The 20,982-nt window shown below is 42.4% G+C and overlaps 1 protein-coding gene across 11 annotated transcripts in view; it reads right to left on the reverse strand.

Moving 5' to 3' along the window:
• LOC133345397 (protein PALS2-like) overlaps positions 1 to 20,982 on the reverse strand; it is a 157,160-nt gene that overhangs the window by 21,903 nt on the left and 114,275 nt on the right. For 5 of the 11 annotated variants that reach the window (XM_061556108.1, XM_061556110.1, XM_061556117.1 and 2 more), the window contains 5 exons: positions 12,120 to 12,238; positions 10,201 to 10,353; positions 9,138 to 9,302; positions 8,151 to 8,378; positions 3,135 to 3,269 (listed from right to left, as the gene is read on the reverse strand). In XM_061556108.1, coding sequence (XP_061412092.1) covers positions 3,135 to 3,269; positions 8,151 to 8,378; positions 9,138 to 9,302; positions 10,201 to 10,353; positions 12,120 to 12,238 — 800 coding nt within the window. Of the gene's footprint in view, positions 1 to 3,134; positions 3,270 to 8,150; positions 8,379 to 9,137; positions 9,303 to 10,200; positions 10,354 to 12,119; positions 12,242 to 20,982 lie in introns of all 11 variants that reach the window. The other 6 variants (XM_061556111.1, XM_061556115.1, XM_061556112.1 and 3 more) reach the window with 2 other exon arrangements.

Below are 20,982 nucleotides of genomic sequence, written 5' to 3' on the forward strand. Positions count from 1 at the left end.
CAATTAGTCTGGGCTTCAAGAGGTTTGATTGCAAGTTTAAATGCACACAGAGTTTGCACACATAACCATAATGCCAATAGTTGTTACTGGTCATATGCTGGCCTTGTAACTTAACACGTAATCGTATATATTATAATCATTCATATGTGAGCCCTAACCGTGTCTCTACTTCATGGAAATGCAATGCAGATGAGCATATTAGTGCAGTGTGCCATGGATTAATCTTTTGGGTATAAGATGACTGTATCAAGCCAGAGGAATGTTACTTTCATTACAAACCACGAGCATGCTGATGCGATAACAGCGTGTATGTAAGCTGCTAAGCCTGCAATCCCAAATCCAAGCGATAATCTTCGGCATTTATTTGTGTTTAGAACAATGATGTACTCCACGTTTGTCATTTGAGCAGCGTTCACATTTCACGTCTGGGAAATGCAATTACTTCTGCTTTCTGATTGTTACCAGATTCTCAATCAAGGGGGCAGCCAGAAGTCACAAGATGTTGTTATGCTCACAAACATCACCATACAGCCTGTGATCTATGCTGCTTTGGGATTATTCTATAACAGAAATGTGTATTACCTGGCACAGAAAGTTTCCAGCTGCATTGGCAAAATAATCAGAGTCTATATCATCATGTGAGGGAAAATATGTTCTAAATGCAATCAGAAAACAGTGGGTGCAATAACACACTTTGACTTCATGTTTATATTGATAACTTTGCAAAAGAAGTGTTACATGTTGATATTGCAGTGTGGTAACATTTCAGTATTGTGGCGACATGCCTGTAACCCAACAATGTTAACATTAAATATGTATGTATATACAGAAGAGCATAGTTTCTGTACTATATAAGCAAATAACTAAATAAAAAAATAATATAAATAGACACAAAATAATAAAGCAAGCATATTATGAAAAGGACAGTTATTTTCACATGCAGTACAGTACAAATATGATCTAAGTGAAAATGCTTCATGAAATACATTTACGTTTATTTTCATGAACAGTATCAACAATGACATAGTCTTCTGTCTTGTAACATAAAACCCACAACAATGTGCTAAGATGCACTAGTCACTTAAAAACAAAATCAAACTGTCCTCTGGAGTGAAAAGCACAATACCGTCCAATTCAAAGCAAGTTAATTTGTTTCAGAATAATTTTCCTAATTTTCAGCTGCCCAAAGACTTTAAAGCTCGTTATTATTGTCAGACAACGAGTTTGGGGGGAGGCATCATGACTACCCCCCCCCCAACTCAGCAGGGTGCCCCATGCTCAACACTGCAGGAGCAGCACACACTGTGCACATGACTCACGTTGCTGTCAACGCCGCTATAACTGCGCACAACGCCTGGTGCCATGTCTCCAATTAACATTTCTCAAAATGATGCGAACTTTAATTATAGTGATTCCTCCGTGTAAAATGTACCTCTGTGACAATAATAAAATGGACACACACACAACGACCAGAATGCCTTATAGGCTGATGAACCAAGCGACATCAGCTATTAAGGCCATCATCTCAAACTGCTTCCTTTTTCAGACTCAATGTCGATGTTAACACAACAATTGAGATACTCCATTTTGGATAAGCCAACCAAAGGTAGTTTGAGCTTATTTGATTTGTTACACGGGTTGAGTTTATTTGATTTGTTACACGGATGATCCCATTTAGCCAGTTGTGCCACTATTTTAGATCCAGATCAAGTTTAGATGCCACATGCCACCAATCATACCGGGCTGAGAAATGAGCTGTGATTGTAGCACAGGCCGCAACCAACGACACACACTCACTCACATTCTGACATTCAAATTTCATACATATTTTAGTTTTAGCAACATTCACTTGTATGACTATTATTCAACTGAATGCATGCATGAACATTGTATTTTTCGGGTTTGTGTGTACAAATGAGACTGTGAAATTGTCTTTCAGGCTGCTTGAGCCTTCTAAATGCTTTATGGTGCCCATTACTCACTCTGCTACTACCTGGCTGCTCCACACATTCTAATTAGCATCCATGTGTTCACCTCCTGTCAAGACACAGGATGTGCAGGCATCATTTGTATTACTTAGAATGAGTTCCAAAGTATCAAATAGGTTGTTATTTTTTTTATTGCATGCTCACGCTAGTGGAAGATAATATCGGCTGCAAAAATGTGGAGACAGTTTTATTCTATAGCATTTTCCCCACTTTAACTTTTTTCTTCTTTGAAGTTTGCAAAATTTGGGAACTGATATGAGCAAAAACATGCCTCATTTAAAAACAGAATATGCAGCATTCATGCGGTAATGTCCTGGCATGGCACATTTACAAATATAAGATGACATAATGGAAGAACAAAAATGCATAATAATGGGAAAGGCGAGAATAGGTTTTCCCCTTTTTTCTGGCAATAAAACAGGTGTTCAGATGTTAAAACACCAAACTGAAACCTTTTACAAGGAATCATGTCTGCATTAACCACAATATGTGGTCAGAATGCAAACAAAAAACACACTCTGATAATATATGCATTGTCTATGAAACTGATTGGTCCACACCAGAGATGGCTTGCTTTTGAGCCTAGTCTCAAATGGTGTCAGACCAGAGACCAGAGGACGCCAAAAGGCATACAGCACAAAGACAAGCATTATCAGAGTCATGAGAGCTCGGGGTGAACAGCTACATCATGAAATAGGAAAGGCATCACTATTGACCGCTAAGTATGTGGACATAGATAGGCCACTTGGTAAAAGATGATGGCCCATGGATGACTGGTGATGGTATGGCAGGCAAATGAGAAGAAAAAAACACACCCAAGAGGATGACCACTGAGGAACAGTACTGACATTAGCTCATGCGCAGGAGTGTGTTTTTGGCATTATGGGACTGTGAGCAATTGCGACATCCAGAAGTGGATGGAGCATTGCTTGATAATGATTAATTTAATTCATGTTCAAATACATTTACTTATTTATTCAATGACCTGAGCATCATATCTTAGCGTTGAATGTTTTGCACAGAAACACAATTGTCTAAAAGGACAGAAGCATTCCACGAGTCTTCATCAAGCGTGCACGCAACGGTGATGACAATGTAAAACGTAGCAAGGTAATTGTATACGTTCCCATGGATCGTTAAGAGTACCTGCCACCAGTCGGGGTCATCCTGGCTCACGATCTGCAACACATCCCCCTGGCTGAACTTGAGGCCCGCCTCCTTGCATGGTATCAGCTGATCATCCGCAGGGTTGTAGTCAAACTGGCACTTCACAAAAAGCTGCTGGCACATCCAAGCACACACAGACGGTAACAGTCACGGCATGAAGGAGACACAGCGTTTATTTTGTGCGAGCTTCGCAGCCAGATTCCTGTGCCAATGCTGTCGCACCGTACGTAGCCAACCTTGCAAACTGACAGAGCCTAAAGCATGAGCTTTACCTATACACTGTAGCTCTTAGTCATGTAGAGCTGAAGAGCTCTTTTTGAATGGCAGGCATAGGAAGCAATGCATCTGTAGGCCCCGAAGACATACCAGTGCTCGGATAGCGACTCTGCCGGGGAGGTTTCAAGAAACCTTTGATCAAGTTGGCCGTTTGTTTGTCGGGCAAGCCCCTTACTGCGACCGAACTTTGTACATCAGTTTTGTGCACACTGGAAAATCTTAATGATTGTTATTGTGACCCTCTCATTCGAGACAGATCGACGGATGCTTGCAATTTCAGTTGTAAATGCTACAAAGAGCACGATTTAAGAAGGATAATTACTGACGTTTACAAAATAGGTCTAAAGACATAGTGTCCGCTTGAAACCGTGTAATTATTTTCAATAAACCTGAAATGTATTGCTGGATTTATTACATCATAAGAGATGGCGGTGGCGTAGGGAGGCCTTCGTCGAACAGTGGATTGACCTTGGATGATGATGCTTATTACATAAGGTCGCTACAGTAGAAACATCAAAGCATAGATATTTCATATGGCTTCTCAAACGCTTGCAAACTGTGTTGTGCGGTGGTAACCACCAATTCCAGCATTTCCTTTCTATCTTCACTCCCACCACTGTACAGTGTAGGAATAACAATTGTATTTATATACTGCCAATGTGTGCTGAAAGCTCTGAGTAATAACAATACTATTCTCCTCATATTCATAGTTGCAGAAAATTCATATGCATATGCTGTCATAAAATATGGCCAGGAAAATTTGATTGCTACTGTAATTAAAGATCATTATTACATTGTGTTAGGTAAATATACAAGTGGCTTTGGTTTAGATGGATGACACAAAACAAAATAAAGTGATTTTTCACTGGTATACGGAGCTTAATGTGATCTTTGACTCTTGGATTTATTTTAGAATGCTGTTATTTATCGTTAAAACATGTGGCATTCTAGGTTAATAAAAAAACTAATTGTTAAGGTATACGGCTGCAATTTTCCCCAAATCAACGACTGCCTGTTTACGAAGTGATGCTTAAAAGAATGCCATGTGTAGTGGGTACAAATGGAGACGAGGCTTCTCTAGAGGCAACACGTTATTTTAACAACACTCGCTAACACAAATGGGTAGCTGCCCCTTCCACCAGGTAACCTGGGGAGGTAGTCCCTCCGGGATAACTAGCCCTAACACAACTGGGGGAGGCCGTCAAGCCTGGACCCCGACTCGAGTCCTGGTCTTGACTTCGGGGCTTCTTCTTCAGGAGGACGTCTTCACATCTTCAGATGAACAACAGCAGCCGGACCCGTTTAGGGGTCCGGCTTAAATTCCCAGTCACGGGGCTTTCTCCGCCCCTAGGCAAGCCTCCTTCTCGGCCCTTCCAGAGGCCCCTGGAACCGGTCCCGGGGTCCCCCAGCCCCCCTTTTTGGGGGCCCCACCCCCGGTACCTCCGGCCACCAGCCCTCCGGGTTGACCCGGAGTGCCATGGCCCCATGTCACCCCTGTGCCGCTCCAGGCGCTCTCGCCCCCTAGCCTCCAGGGGCTGACACTGCACACGGAGTGCAATGTCGCACAACTGCTGTGCTGTAGGTGGTGTGAGCAGCGTGTCTCCTGCTCCACACACAGGCCGGTCTTACGTGGCATGCAGTGGCATCCACCGATGCCACTGCACATGTAAGCATTTGCTCAGCACATGCATGTGTTATGGGATGCGTTTACCAGGCATCAGAGATGGGGCCTTACCATCAGCCCCACCAAAACTAAGCACCTGCCTGGGTATTTTGTACCATCGGACACTCCACCCCCACAACTCCCAATCGGTGATGGGGAAGTTGTGGAGAGAGTGGAGAGTTTCGCATACCTGTGCAGTGTGCTTATGACCGGCTCCAGTTTAACAGCAGAGGTCTCACTCCGAATCAGTCGAGCGGCAATATATTTTCATCGGTTGCGTAACGCTGTGTGGAAGCTACCTGGTCTGTCGCTCCGCACGGAGCTTCAGGTCTTCTCGGCCACGGTCATTCCCTCCCTTCTCTACGCTTGCGAAACGTGGACCCCCCTAATGGATCATCTTCGCCGGTTGGAAACATTTAGGCTGGCCTGCCTACAATCAATCCTGGGTTTAACCAGGCTGGATTGTGTGAGGAGCTCACAAATCCTTGAAAGATCTGGGCAAAGTCCCATCGGTGAGCTCCTCCGGCAGGCAAGGCTGCGTTGGCTGGGTCATGTAGACCGCATGCCCAGCCACCGCATGCCTAAACAGCTTTTGTTCGGCCGGATCGAGGGGCTAAACGGGCGCGGCACGGGCTAGAGAAGAGATGGAGTGATGTGGTACAGGAGGACGTGGAGCTGAGTGGACTTGCCGATGACTGGTACCAGCGGTGTCAAGATCGGCCTCAGTGGAGGAGGCTCGTGAAGGACGCTACTGGGCAGTTGGAGGCAGTCGCCCTACAACAACAACGGAGGGCGGAGGAGCGACGCTCACAACAACGAGCGGAGCGCGGGTGGCTAAAGCACAGCAAGTTGGTACAGTAGGGGGCAAAGGTGGTGCATCAGCCAGTCATCTCGGTCATCTCGGTCAGTCGACCCGTGGCACCTGCTGGGTCTGCCCCGTGACCTCCTGCCAGCGGGCGTTCGACACTTCACGTGGCCTCAAGGTGCACTTGGCCTGGCACAAGCATCGTGGTGACGTCACCGCCACTTAGTGGCGAATGGCGGTTGTTGTTGGTGTTGTTTACCAAGGTTACACCTCTCCTAGGACATGTTAACCACATCCGGAAGTATCACCCAATGTGTAGTATGCAGGTAGTATACTACACATGATATTCTCAAAGAGAAAAGCATTAATCATTATCAACAGCAAGGCTGGAGTTAAAATAAAATTCGTCAGAAAAATCGGAGCAACCAAGGCTAAATAGACGCCGCATTTCTCATAAATCTGGGGACATTCACAATTGCGAGACACGTGCTGAGCGGTATTTCCAGTCGTTAAAAAGTATTGCAAATGTATTTTGATATTGCCGACTTGATTGCAGCAGATTTAAATGCCTATAATATTTCCCCCCCCCATTAACATTTTCCAAATGCTTTCGGAAAATAATTTCCTTACACAAATCACTGACTATGACCCTGAACCACATTTAGATGCTGAATTATTAATAGATAGATGCAATCAAACAAGTGCTGTTCGACACATGTCAGCAACTCTTGTGTTAAATCCAACATTGTATTATTCTTTCTACAGCCATTGTACAAATACTAAGTAGATGCTACTTATAAATATATATATTATGGTGTGATGAAAGCACATCAAGCGAATAACTAGGTCTCCTGGATTTATAAATAAATAAAGATGCAAAAATATCCACTTACAATAATGAACAGCTAAGTGCACATTGGGTATGTAAAAAACAGATATGCCTGCTTAAAGCAGGAAGCTATAAAAGCTGGCACAGCATATAAAAGGGCTGATATAGGCAGCCTAATGCCTTTCTCTGTATCCAGCTTTCATACTGCCACTATACAGTATGTGTATATGCTGATCTGACCGAGAAGAGGTCAATGCCAGATTTAGACTCATTACAGCTGGGTGGAGTGGTGCACCCCTATAATCCTGAGCTTGAGGGGCTAAGTTGATAGAACTCAAAGCAGTTTGAAACCCCCAAACTTTGCTCTGCTGTAAGATGGCTAGTTGATGGCAGTACAGAAAGTAGGTTTATTAACTCCTCTATATGGTTCTGTTGGTGTTCTCCTTGTGTGGTTTTTCTTCGTGTACTTTTTTTTACCAAATTCAAAACACTAACGCACAAAGAATTGGCAAAGTGACGACACACCCCAATGTGAAACTCTTGAAAAAGTCGTGAGACTCAGTGACTCCTTGCTAGAAAACTCAATCACATAATTATTAGGGCTGTAACAATTCACCCACTGTGAGATTTGATAATTATCTGTCATGATTCAGCGTTGATTCTATTTCGAGAGTCCAATACGTACAGGGTATGCGAATCAACAATTCTATTTCCTGCTCGCATGATTCTAAGCATACATTGCGAGCACCGAGGATCAATTTTAACCCATAAGCCGGCACGTTGTTACACCTGGGTTTGTTTTCACCATCTCCCATGATGCAATGGATAGCGATCGATAAAGAGAGCACATGCCCATCAGCTTTGGTCCCATTTTTAAATCCTTTATATTAAGTTCGCGTGCTTGCTTGCGTGCTTGCTTGCTTGCTTACGACCGTGCAAATCTTTGGGTCGTTTTTTAACACACTTCCCGTGATCCAATCGAGCTGACATTTTCCACACAGACTCGTTGTGCGTGACAATTAATTTTCGTGAAAAAACATTTCCAAAATTTTACACTGTTTAGAGAATTTTTTTAAAATATTTAATTACTAATTGCTTAATGCTGGCAGACAATCATCTGACCCATAGGTGGCAGCCATCTCAAGCCAGAGGACGAGAGGACTCTAGCCGCCACGCATATAAAGGATTTAGAGTGAAAAACTTTGTTTTTACGGGTTACATTTTTTGTGATTTGTTTACCTTTCCTATACTTTGCACTTCTATCGCGTTTTTGTTTCGTTTGTTGTGATAACTTTCCAACCTGCCCCAATTGGACATCTGTGAAAAAGAGCTTTATATACTCATCAGATTCATCTGATTCCAGTGCCTGCTATGCATGTGGCCTGTGGGCCTACCCAACCCCCCCTCCCTCCCGGTGCGTACCGGCGCGGGGTTCTGCGGCAGCGTATAGCTGGGCAGGATCTTGAGCACGACGCTGCCCGTGGCCTCGCGCAGGTAGCGCTGCAGCCCCACGGGGTCATTGCTGACGTCACGGCCGTTGACCTCGCGGATGACGTCGCCCACGTGCAGGAGGCCCTGCTGGTCGATCATGCCGCCCCGCAGGATGCGCGCGATCACCAACTCGTTGCTCTCCACGCGGAACGTGACGCCCTGGTGGGTGGCGTGCATGCGCAAACACCATGTGCACTGTTTAATTAAATCTTTTAAGAAAATATATTTCTGCTGGCTTTATTTGGAGAGGTCTCAAAGTGAAAAACCTACCCAGGCCAGGGTGATTGTTCAATGCAAAATCATTTAAATTTCGCTTGAGGGTTGCCTCAGCCCATCATCTCCCCACGGACAATACAAAGAGTACTACTTTGTGAATTAAAAAGTGGTTGTCCTCTTGTAAGAATGTCTCCACCATGGGTAGTGGGCTTTTGAAAGCTGCCTTCGGGAGTCCATTGGAGAGGAACACCAGCACAATGCGTTATTGAGCATGAAGATATGGGCTGTTATGACAAAGACAACATGAAATATAAAAAAGCCCATCATTGCCAAGTATTTAATTGTTTTGTTATTACATGAAATGCAAACACTGGCCCCTTTCAGAGGAATGTGGAATTTCAACCATTGATTTAGGTCCACCAAAACAGAACAGCACTACCCAATGCTCTTTTGAGCAGATGCCAACCCCTTTCATGTTGCTTCCTTGCTAAGAAAAAAAAATGCTTGCCCGAGATACAAAAGATGACCAATTTTTTGTTACAACAAAAGATATGTGCGTTGAACTTCTTTCGCGCTGTACTTTGCGAACCGTGCTAATTGGAGGTGCGGGGGAGGGGGCAACAAATTAAACACAAAAAGCAGTTCCAAAGAAATGACATTGCAGCAGCTCTACGACTCACGCGGTGAGTGTGTCGCACCTACCAGGGGCTCTCCCTCCATCTTGCGAATCCCGACCATGCGGATGGCGTCTGTCACTCCCGACTCGAGTGCGCTGAGCTCATCGCCGCTGTCCGCGTTGAGGTGCGGGCTGCACGGGAGGCACTCGTAGCTTTTGGAGGCCACCGAGTCATGGGCTCCCAAAAGCGACTGGCATTGTCGTGCAAGGAGAGGCAAAGTAGGCGTTTGCATATTTATGTATTAATTACCTCATTTATTATACCTACTGTGTTTGCTGTCCCCCCGTCAATGTACCGTCATAGAAACGCAGCCTTAGGGGTGGGTAATCATAGCATCCACAAAGAGGACACGACTGTTAGGGGCACCACAATTGTTTTCTTTACCTGATTTTACCGACCCATTAAAGAGCATGCACATAATGAACAACACAAACACATATGGCTTCCATGGTGGATAAGAAATTACAGCAACGACAGGGTTGCTACAAGACAATGACCTTTTAAGAGGCACTAAATGATGTTGCCATAGGAAAGATGCTGAACTGAATCACGATTAACTGAAAAATTCTCAGGAGATAAAATGCTGCACATTTTGGTATTAAGCGAGTACTCAGTTAGCTAAGAGGTACAATGGTTGTGACACAATCAGAATCAGAATATGTATTTATACTGCAGGAATCTAATGAGCTCCAAAGCTCTTTTTTACAGATGCCCAGTAGGGGCGGATTAGAACATTACAACACAAACAATTCAAAAACACTATACGAGTGCAAAATATAGGAAAGGTAAACAAGCCCACTGAGGTAGTGACTTATTTTTCAGAAGCGACCTGGCCACAAATTATATCTCAACAAAGTGGCCCATCATTTTCACATTTAAAGCACCAAAATAATCAAAATAATCTCAATGCATGTTTCTAAATATGGAGGGAAAAAGCGGAGGACTCAGAGAAAAAATCCACGCAACCGCGGGAAGGGAGAGACATGCAAACTCCAAATGTACAGGCGTCAGGGTCGGGGTCAAACCCAAGCCCTCCTGCATACCAGGCGAGGAAGATAACGTCACACCACCATTAAGAAATGCCCAACCTGAAAGTGGGGCTCCTGGAGGATGGTGGCGAGCTCAGCAGCACTATTGTCTCGCTTCGTCATTGGGGAGATGTCCTCCAGGATCTCCTGGACCAGCTCTAGGTTGTTCTCGCTCACCGCTTCGAGCTTGGGTTCCTCAAGCTTGCCCTGAGCCTGTGTATGGCGTGGAGTGGGTGGAGACGGCAGGCAACACCAGGAGGAGGAGTTAGAGGAGTAAGACATTCCAGAGTGCACACGTGTGAGATTCTATTTGAAGCATGGGGCAAAGAGTTAAGTGGCATTACAGCAAGATTATATAAGTGTTTTATAGTATCAGTGGCAGTTGAACCATATTGAGAAGGGAATAACATCAGCCTTTTCACTGGCTAGTCACTTACAACTTAAACAATGGAGGTCTGAGCAGCTACTCTAAACATCATTGCCAGAATCAGCCATTGTCTATCCACTGCTGGATGAACCTTCTCCACACCATAACCATTTAGATACAATCTCTCTGCTGCACGAGCCAATCTCCACTTCTGCAGTGATCATCCTCCGATTATCACAGTTTCATACGTACCCCTCACCTCCGATAGGCACAGTTGGCTACGTGTGGTGCGAAAGAAGTAAAAAAAACTAACACTGTCTGTTTTGGCTGCCATTCTGTCATCAGTTTTGACCACTGGCCATTATCCATTCCATGTGTCCTGCGCAAGCCAACTTATTTTTTTAACCACCAACATGATCTCCCCGAATTTTATTTGTTCAATGACTCGTGTAGTCTTCTCTCTGCATCAGCGTAATTCCAATCGTGGAACTCACAATGCTTCTGTACGCTTTTCAACAGTTTTGTCCCATATTCCTTGTCACTGTGTTACATTTCTGATCCATGTCATAGCTTGTGATACGAAGTTGTTGAAAACCTATTTTTTCTTCGGTAACATCGTAATACCACTTTTCGAAATCAAATTCAGTTTCCCAAAACCGCTCAGTCATGCTCTTACTCACGTCATCATTTCGATCCTGATGCATCTTAGCTAATCGCCCTCGTTATACACATTATGCTGTGCATTCCAGTTATGTCCTTCCGAAAATTATTTTATTTAGCCAACTTGTTGTATGTGACTTTATGGTGCTCATGTTTGTTGACTTTCAACACATACTATTATATTTTTGATGTCTAAAATGTCAAAGTGAAGTAGGAGGTTAACGGTTATATTATTTACACATCTTAAACATCCCAGGTATATGCTTTGTGTTAGTGTGCCATGTTGAATTGAATCCCAAAAAAAAGCCTTAGTTTGAAAGACACATGTGATATTTTTACGAATTTTGAGGACTTACATAAAGTCTGAATTATACAAAGGGTCAGTGCATTTGAGGGCAAGAGTCGTCAATTATTTATGAAGGATAAACCGGTTTAACAAGACTACCAACTCTGTCATAGTTGCCTGAAGCTGAAGACGCCAGGTATGAATTGCACAAACCTTGCCATTTCCTTGGTTGACAGGGACGTATGGCTAATACTCAAATAATATACCCTTGAAAATGGAAATAATGGCTGTAAAATGTAGACAAAAGTCTGCCAACATAAATGAAAATATAAAAACCTAGCCTGCTCTTAACCAACCTCCTGGTAGATATAGGTGTATGAATGATATCATGTTGCGTTTACTCAGGCCATGATCAACTTGTCGTTATAACAATGTTCAAGCTTCCTGAAACACCCACGTAAATAAAATAATTACGGATGTTACCATCGTCTCTACCCAATTGGCAAATTAAAATGTCTTCTTTTTACTTATTTCGAAAGGTGGCATTTTCCCAAGTTGATATAATAATTGAGTGTGATACTGCATGTATTTTAATATTCAGCTGTATATTTCCCATTGTCGTAAATGCGCTTGGGAATATTTGTACTGTAATAAAACTCCACCAACCTTGGCCAGACACTGCACCACGGGGCTCTCCATGAGGCCTTTCAGGAAAATGAGGTCAGTCTCCTTGGCGCTGGCAGTGCGGGGCATGTCCGGAAATGTCTTCAGCACCTGCTCCATGGCTGCTGTGCGACACACGGAGAAAGGGGGCCATGAACCACATTACCACATTTGGGTCAGATGCCATGACACACCATCCAGCTATGCATGTTATTGCTTGGAGAAAGTTTGCATTCATATAGCGCATCCACTGGTTGTTATTCATTCGTCAAGCATAGCCAGAGAAGGACCGTTGCACCAAACGTGTAACCTCTTGCAACAGCGTTGGCATAAAATGCTCTTGCTGTCATACACCGGTGTCGAGAAATTTGTTTTATCCACTAATCACGGGGACTGCGCCATTCCTTTGAGGGTCGCAGTCCACTTTGAACGCCAACTGTCAACTGAAGTGTTATGCATTCACGAATTAGCTCTCCCTACTGTTGGCCAAAGTCAAATCTGTTCACAGCGACGTATTTATTTTATTCATTAAACAAAAAAATAACGATACAATCGGTGAACCTTTGCCTTTGGATGCCTCGGTAATCCACATGCACTGCGAGTGGTTCCTCCTGGTTTATTACATTGATTTAACATTTACTTTACAATACATTGTTTATTTCCATCATAAAATGTCCTTTTCACATTTAGTGAACTTCACTTTTTTACTTCTACTTCATGGTAATTGTGATGCAGGTTAAACTGGTAATGTTTGAAGAGTTATTGAATGGTAAGTATAATTATTTAGCAATTACTGACTTACTTTCAGGCTTCTGGACATCTCCCACAGCAGGATTTTTTCTCTGCCCAAATTTGCCCAGCTTCAAGAGCTTTAACTGCATTGTGATTTGGAGCATTGCTTGTAAGACGTTTGTGTCTGGTATATCACTAGAGTTGTATATTGCTTATTATTTGCCAATTTTAAAATAAAGCAACAATGTTCTTGGGTTTTTTACCTGCGTGACTTCACCGAAAAAACCCAAGAATATGAATCCGTGCAGTCACGAAAGCTTCAAATCTAAAAGCAACAATGACCTGATAATTATTCAAGTAGCATAGTGCACAGACTATATGCACTTGACAGTTAAATGGAATGAGCTAATAAATTCAAAGAGAGAGAGTTTACCAACACTTTCCTATGGAGTTTTTATAGATGAATACCTAATGCAGCACGCGCGCCTACACTAAAAGCTTTTAGAGCATTGACGTAAACGGAGAGTGATGGAATTCCCTTTGACAATTAAATACAACGGTTGAATGGACACACAATGCTTACGGCTGGAAGTTGTAAAAGTGCTACTTCAAATAACGCTTGCACTTCTTATAAACAAATCAAGAATGTTATGTAAATGTTATGCTTGAAATAATTGGTATTTTCCATGATACACACGAGAATAAATTAAGTGACGTCTTTGGATGTGGTAGAATTATTTTCAAATTGGTGGCTGATAAAAGTACTCAAGCAAATTAAACATGTGGTGATTTTATGAGTAGATTCTGAGGAAAAGGACATGGTGAAAAAAACCGAATGTAACGGGACTATAACTTCCCAGGCCTTGTAACCTTTCGGATGATTTGATGTTCCAGGAACATATGCCAATTCATGTCAAAAGGAACTTGCCAATTACCTCGTGCAGAGTGTGACTACAGGAGGTCAACAATAAAACAAAGAAAGCATCAGGGCTGTTAGTACACTGTCCACCAAGTGAACGTATTGGCGGTATACCAATGTGCGGTATATTATTTATTTTACAATTCGCAACCCCGGTCATAAAATCTTGCGGTAGGCATCAAAATCAGTTCTCGTGATGTCGAAATAGTTGGAAAACAAATGTTATGGACAGCTGAAGACGAAGCTTCACTGTCTGTTGCCGTATAGCTAACCAGCCTGTTGACTATTGGCTCCATGTTCCAAAGGCAGATTGGACTCGTGTCATAGACTTGGTTGGACAATTCCTCGATTCACTTCTGGAATAATTTATTGGCGGACAGTGGCACCAAATGATGATGGCTCATGTCACACGTTCGAATGGAAAAGCAGCTGCTGAATCAAACACCTTCTGATGGAGAGTCTGCAGCTCACTCAAGGGCAACAGCGACAACGTCAGACTGTTTTTTGAGAACCGGTGTGTTATGCTGCACTGGTGTACCACCAATATGTTCATATGCATAACATGTCTGTGTGTGTGTGTACCATTCAGCATGCAGTATATTACAATCATCACTGAGCTAACATCCTTACAGAACAGCCCTGTGATGTGTTTTTTGAGTTGTACCACGTGTTGATTGGCATAATGTCTGCGGTTTTGATTTATGTGATGAGAGCTTCTTCAGGATTTGAATTTAAGAAGCTCCAAAAGCATGTGGTAATGAAGGGCATTAACATTGAGCACAGTTTGTTATCAAGTGGATTCTGAGGATCTTATGATATAGTTTAGTGATCTACATTTAATTTACAGTAAAATGTATTATCATGGTGCAATACCAAAATGGTTACTCAGTAGCTGGTTTCATGAACACACATTAAGGGGAAAGAATTGACCAAGTGGCTTGGAGGTGAAAGCGCTGAGCAAGCCTATTGAGAACCTGGGCTCGACCCCAAGCAGTGATTATACCGAGTCACCAAGTAAAAAAAAAGTCAATAGTCTCAGCCCAGTCACCAATATGTCCATAAAAGACCAACACACCAAGTTTGGTTATGCACCTGATTGGATGAATTCCTGTTCCGAGAATTTAAAATAATGCTTTAACTGTCAGGTACCAAATAATCTCTTTGCAGAGTGTATGGCAAAGTGTAATGGTTATTTTTGTCTGAGAGACAGTCATTCCTTAGCATGCTATATGGGAACATAATAAAACAGCAGGCAATATATCTTCTTCATATATTTTTTGTGGATGGACAGATATATAAAGGCAATATATTGTCTGCTTATTAATTTTTATACATGTACTCTCCACAATGATGCTAATGATTGTTTTGTGTTATATATTCGAACATGGGTTGTCCGCTCTCGCTTTCCATTAACTGACTTGCAAGACCGTTTGAGAAAGATCTAATTTTGAAAATATGTACTACGACAGGACTTCATACAGATGTAATGTCTTTACACTGGTTAATTCCAAATTACAAGCAGTTGCCTACCCGATTGGTCATACTGGCCTTGAATTTTAGCACGGATGACTATGTACGGTGCTAAAGAAATTCAACATATGTAAAAAACACACATCGCTGAATAACACTAATAGCCTGGATATCTCAGGCAGCAGAAAAGTAGGCTCTTGAAAGTGAACTTCAGGTTGACATGCCACCCAGGATCAACTACATAAACATTGGTATCAATCACTCGATAACTAAATTGTATCACTTGGAGCAGCGACTGCAGTGCTTCCTGGATAATCTGGTTGCTGCCATAAAAAACATTGAAAAATAGATGAGCGACCATCCAAAGTTTTAACGAAGAGGGGAATGGTTACCTTTGTAAAGGAGACAAATAGGTTTTTAATTGCTATGCAAGGGGAAAAGTATCTCCTTTCATCTCTCCCGAGGACACTGCACATGTTTTTACAAAAAACTACAAAGCCTCTAAATGAATCACTTATGAAAATTACCACACCACTTCACCACTACAGCCCAGACCCAGAGAGTTTCATAACGGAATTGGTAACAAAATTATTTAAAATAAATGCTATCGTTATTTTGCTTACCAAAGCAATTGGTGCACGTGTGTTAGAATTTTAGCGTAGAAGCGGTAGTGCGTGTGTGTTTGCTGTCTCGTGGCCACAGCACAGGGTGTGTTCCCACGTGGAGTGCAGAGCCCAACTCATTGTATATGTAGTGACGTAAATGATGTCACTATGGTGTTCGCGCCAGGCACTGTGATGAGAATGCTGTGCGTCTGGAACCTCTCTCTGGGGCCAGAGTGAGTACGGCATGCGAACGGGCCCTAGGGGGCATCGTCCTGGTGACGGTCTGAGAGAGGGCACGCGACCGGGACAGGATAGTGAGGGGGTCCGAGGGGGGCTTGAGGGACACGTCATGCTCGGTCGAGGTCCTTTGGGAAAGGTCTCGAAGGGAGCATGGCCAAAGGCGGAGCGAGGCCACGCTCAGGAGCATAAAGGGGCAGTCCCGAGAGCAATTGGTGCACGTGTGTTAACATTTTAGCGTAGAAGCGTTACTGCGTGTGTTTGCTGTCTAGTAGCCACAGCACAGGGTTTGTTCCCGCGAGGAGTGCAGAGCCCAACTCATTGTATAGAACACCGTCATTTGTAACCTTTCACCAAGTACATAAATGTTCCTTTGCGCACAGGTTTAGACTAATATTTTGCTTGTTTTTTTAATTGCAGTCGGAGCTCGGTACAGAGCGCAAACCGTGATGTGGGGGGGTGCAAGTCCAAAATGCCGTGCACCTGAGATTTAGAGAAGGGGGGAGATTGGGCTCGCTGCCCCACCGAGCGGGGACCGCGAGCAGGGTGCATGTGTATGTTTTCATATGGGAAGTTGTGAGCTTTGTATTTCGATTAGCACAGTTGGCTATATACGGTGCAAAAGAAGTACAGCGTACATACGTACACCACATTGTAGGAGGTCGACATAGAACGCCCCTATGGATACAGTGGTGGCTGCTACAGGAGTGTAACATTTCCAGCAATGGCTCGGGAATGTAAATAAGGATGAGCACCAGCCAAAGCACACTTTAGTATAAAGGACATGATACATATAAACTCATCTAATGTATAAGAGGTGTCTTCGTTTCAGCTCAGCGCTTTATGTTTTATATAAGTAATATTTGAACGTCATACAATCTAAACTGTTCTACAGTTATTAAGTCGTATGCAGTATTGCATTAATGTTTGCACACTCTCTTGTGCCAAAATTAAAATGCCTGGTGGTGTGATTTGTTTTATTTGTGCATAAATTCACATTCATTTGCATCACAGTCTTGGCACACGCTGCTGCATTTGACTCAGGTGCATTCTATTCCTTACGAATACTTAAAGCAGGTTCACCAAATGTCAGCCCAGCACTGCAAAGGCAGCAGCTGTAAATGTCGATCACAAGAAGAACAACCTATTTTACAATTTGCATCAAACACATAATGGCTAGAATTAGTGCATATTATGCTCTTACTAATTTATCATGCCCCTGGCCATCAAAATTTCTGGAAACGGTTTAATTGGCATTTTTACCATGCTCAAATGCATTAATGAGGTGTACTAAATTGTTCTGGCAGCTGCAATAATAATAATTAACATTTATAATATGCATTCCATCCTAGGATCTCAATGCACAATGCATGGAAAGCAGTAAACAAAAAGATAACCAAGGAAACCAACCAAACTAAAGTGGGAAGGCCACTTCTTTCAATATTTGATGATGAATCGTGAGGTCGAACTTTCTCCAAGCACGTTTTGCTTTATGGATGGTAGTTTTTTGCATCCTCAATTTTGCAGTGTACCATAGCGAAGGGCGATGGGAAGATATACAACGGGTTCGGAGGGGAGCCAAATGATCCAGGATCTCTGACAAAACAGAGTAATATAATTGAGCAGCTTTTTCAACGGGAAGCTCGCACACATCGGCTAGTGGCGAACTCGATAGGGCATCTATGAGAGAGGACGGGGTGATAAATGTAATTTAGCAAAATGAAATTAGATGTTTAATAGAAGGACCAGGAGGGGGGAGGGATGTATCAGGGAATCATAGCAATCCACTCATAGGCAGAGTTTGACTTTTATATTTGAGATGGCAGGGATTCACTTTTTCCCTCACATTAGGAATCGCGGGTGCATATAATTAATGTATGTTTCATCTTAATTGTAAACTACTGAAAATAAATTAATAAAGGTGTCCAGTTGGGCGGGGGGGGGGTATTGCCCTCCCCCCAAACTTCGTGCATGAATCTACTGACTAAATAATATAAGGTAACCACTTTGACTTGAACTGTCATAATTGGGGATACACATATATATCAGTGTGTTTACCTCAACCGCAGTGCATCATCTTGGCTGTACTGATGGGGAGGTCACACCTTGGATACGTCACGTCAGAAATAATGAGCCACTGGATTTATCTCCCTCAAGAGTGAGCGAACCCAAGAGTCATACTGTGTTGCACAATCTAACGGAGCCATCAAGTCGCTTGTTGAAATCGAGAGGAAGCCTGTAAAACAAATTGTGTTGTGACCAGTTTCGAGTGTGGAGCAAAGAAATGATGACCATTCCTCTAAGAGTAAAAACTAAAGGTCAGATATGTTAAGAGGCATGGCCGTCCCATTTTAGTAAAACTAGAGTTTCGGCAGCCTATGGCCGATTTATTCTCGCTCCTGCGGAGATCTTCTCAGTGCTCTACGCCTCGCTCGTCTCCCCCATTGATGTCCTCTTACCCCCCCCCCCCCCCCCATGTATGCAGATACTGCTAACTCTATTGTATGTTGAACGATTTGGGGAAAACATCTAATTGCGATTTTTCTAACATTGCGATTTGATTTGCCATTACATTTTTTGAAGTCAAGCTTCAGTGTGTGATGAACATGTGATGGAGCATTACCACATGATACCATCAAAATATGAACTGCTATATATTCTAATGCAAGGATGAGAACTTAAAATATATGAATTGCTTCCAACATGTATTTATTAAAATGTTTTAATTGAAATAGAACGAATCAAACATAGAACAATTATTAAGTTAAATAAATAAAGTTAAAAGAATAAAAAATAAAATTTCCATTAAGAAAGTAATAGGACTTTTCAAATCGCATTGTTTCAAATTGCGATTTCGATTTGCAATCGATTAATCATTTGGCCCTAGTGCGTAGTCATATAAGAGGTACGTGGATGACACTTTTGTCATCTGGCCACATGGCCGGCCGACTCTAGACCAATTCCTCGACCACATCAATTCCATACACCCAGCCATCAGATTCACCATGGAAGTCGAAAAGGATGGCAAGCTACCCTTTTTGGATGTCCTAATTAAAAGGAGACCTGATGGTGCAATGAGCCACTCCGTCTACAGGAAAGCTACCCATACGGATGCTTACTTAAAACCGGATTCCCACCACCATCCCAGAAGAATTCCCTCATCAAGACTTTACACTATAGAGCCCAATGCATCTCCGACCAGGAACACATTGCCAGTGAACTCAAGCACGTACACCAAGCTCTCAAGGCTAATGGTTACTGCAACTACACAATCCGCAAAGCCATCACTCCAACCATGAAGAAGGATCCTCTTGAGGAGCCATTCAAAACCATCACCTTACCCTACATTGCAGGGGTCACAACAAAGATCTCCAAAATACTGAATAAACACAAGATCCAGGTCCGATTCAACACAGTACATAAAATCCGTGATCTGGTCCCATCTGTAAAAGATGTGGTTCCAGACATACAGTACCCGGGCATCTACAAACTAAGTTGCCTCTGTGGTAGCAGTTACATTGGATAAACCAAACGACATGTCTCGGACCGAATCCATGAACATAAAGCAGACCTGAAACACGGTAGGACGAACACCTCAGCCGTGGAAGATCACTGTTATAATTCAGTGGGTTCACATGACATTGACTTCTCCAAGACGGAGGTTCTCTGCAAGCCATCCGGCTACCATGAGAGATTCGTTAACAAGGCAATCCACATATACAAACACAGAGACAATTTCAACCGAGAAGATGGATTCTGGCTCAGCAACCATTGGAAGGACGTGATCAACCATTTTGGGTCTTGATTGATTTTGTTTTACGGTGACTTTCAGACTGCAGTCCATTCGCTGGCATTGCCTCTTAGTACCTTTCAAGCGACGGTCAATGGTATGGTTTATAGCAGATTGTATAATAATAAATAGTATAACAGTGAAATGTTTACTATAATTCATGAGGTAATATATAGTATCGTAACTGCATAATGAATATACAACAGTGTGGTATACAGTAGGGTTGGTAGAATAATACATAGTGTAATAATATTATTATAGTCTATAGTAACGCAGTGTATAATTCAATGTTGTGGTCTGTCTATGGCAGTTTATAATACGGGGTATAGTCGTGTGATGTAAGAAAAAAGATTAGATGGAGGCATATTAGAATAATTTTTGCGACATTGAAGTGTAATGTATAATGACTTATTGTTAGTAGCTCAGCTTATTGGAGATTATATTGAGTATATTGATGATATTGATGTAGTTTATATTTTGGTTTTTGTGTATCGGTTCACTATATGATAGTCATTATATAGTGTATTGTATACCTAGTTACTTAATGTTAATAGGTCAGCTTATTGGAGAATATATTGAGTACATTGATTATATTCATGTAGTTTATATTTAGTTCTTTCACATCGGTTTATTATAGATAGTGGGTGGTTGCAGTTCTTTAGCGTCAATATACTAAATGCCTCTGTTGATATGTAAACTCTGACTTTAACATAGCCACTTCCGTGAACAGTTACATGCTAATTCCTCACATTAACATCACGCTAATCTTCCAGTTACATGCTAATTTCTGACTTTAACATCCTGCTAATTCTCTCACATTAACAAAGCTTATTCAATGCTAAATTCTTATGTTGATATGTAAACTCCTTTGTCAAGGCGCTCTTCTCCTCCCACCCAGCTTAAAATACGCTGCCAAGCTTAGCAGTGTCCATTGGAGCGCTGTCTTTCAGACAGCTCTGTCTTCACCTGAGGACGGCTGCTTGTGTTGTGGCCGAAACGTCGTGAGAATTTTATTGTATTATGTTGTATTTTTTATTATTTTATTATTTCCCTTCTACGTGACTTTACCGAAAGAACCAAAAAGATGAATCCCTGCAGTCACGAAAGCTTAAA

This window comes from Lethenteron reissneri, chromosome 21 (assembly GCF_015708825.2).
Source record: "Lethenteron reissneri isolate LAM-NWPU_2019-01 chromosome 21, ASM1570882v1, whole genome shotgun sequence".
Taxonomy (NCBI): Eukaryota; Metazoa; Chordata; class Hyperoartia; order Petromyzontiformes; family Petromyzontidae; genus Lethenteron; species Lethenteron reissneri.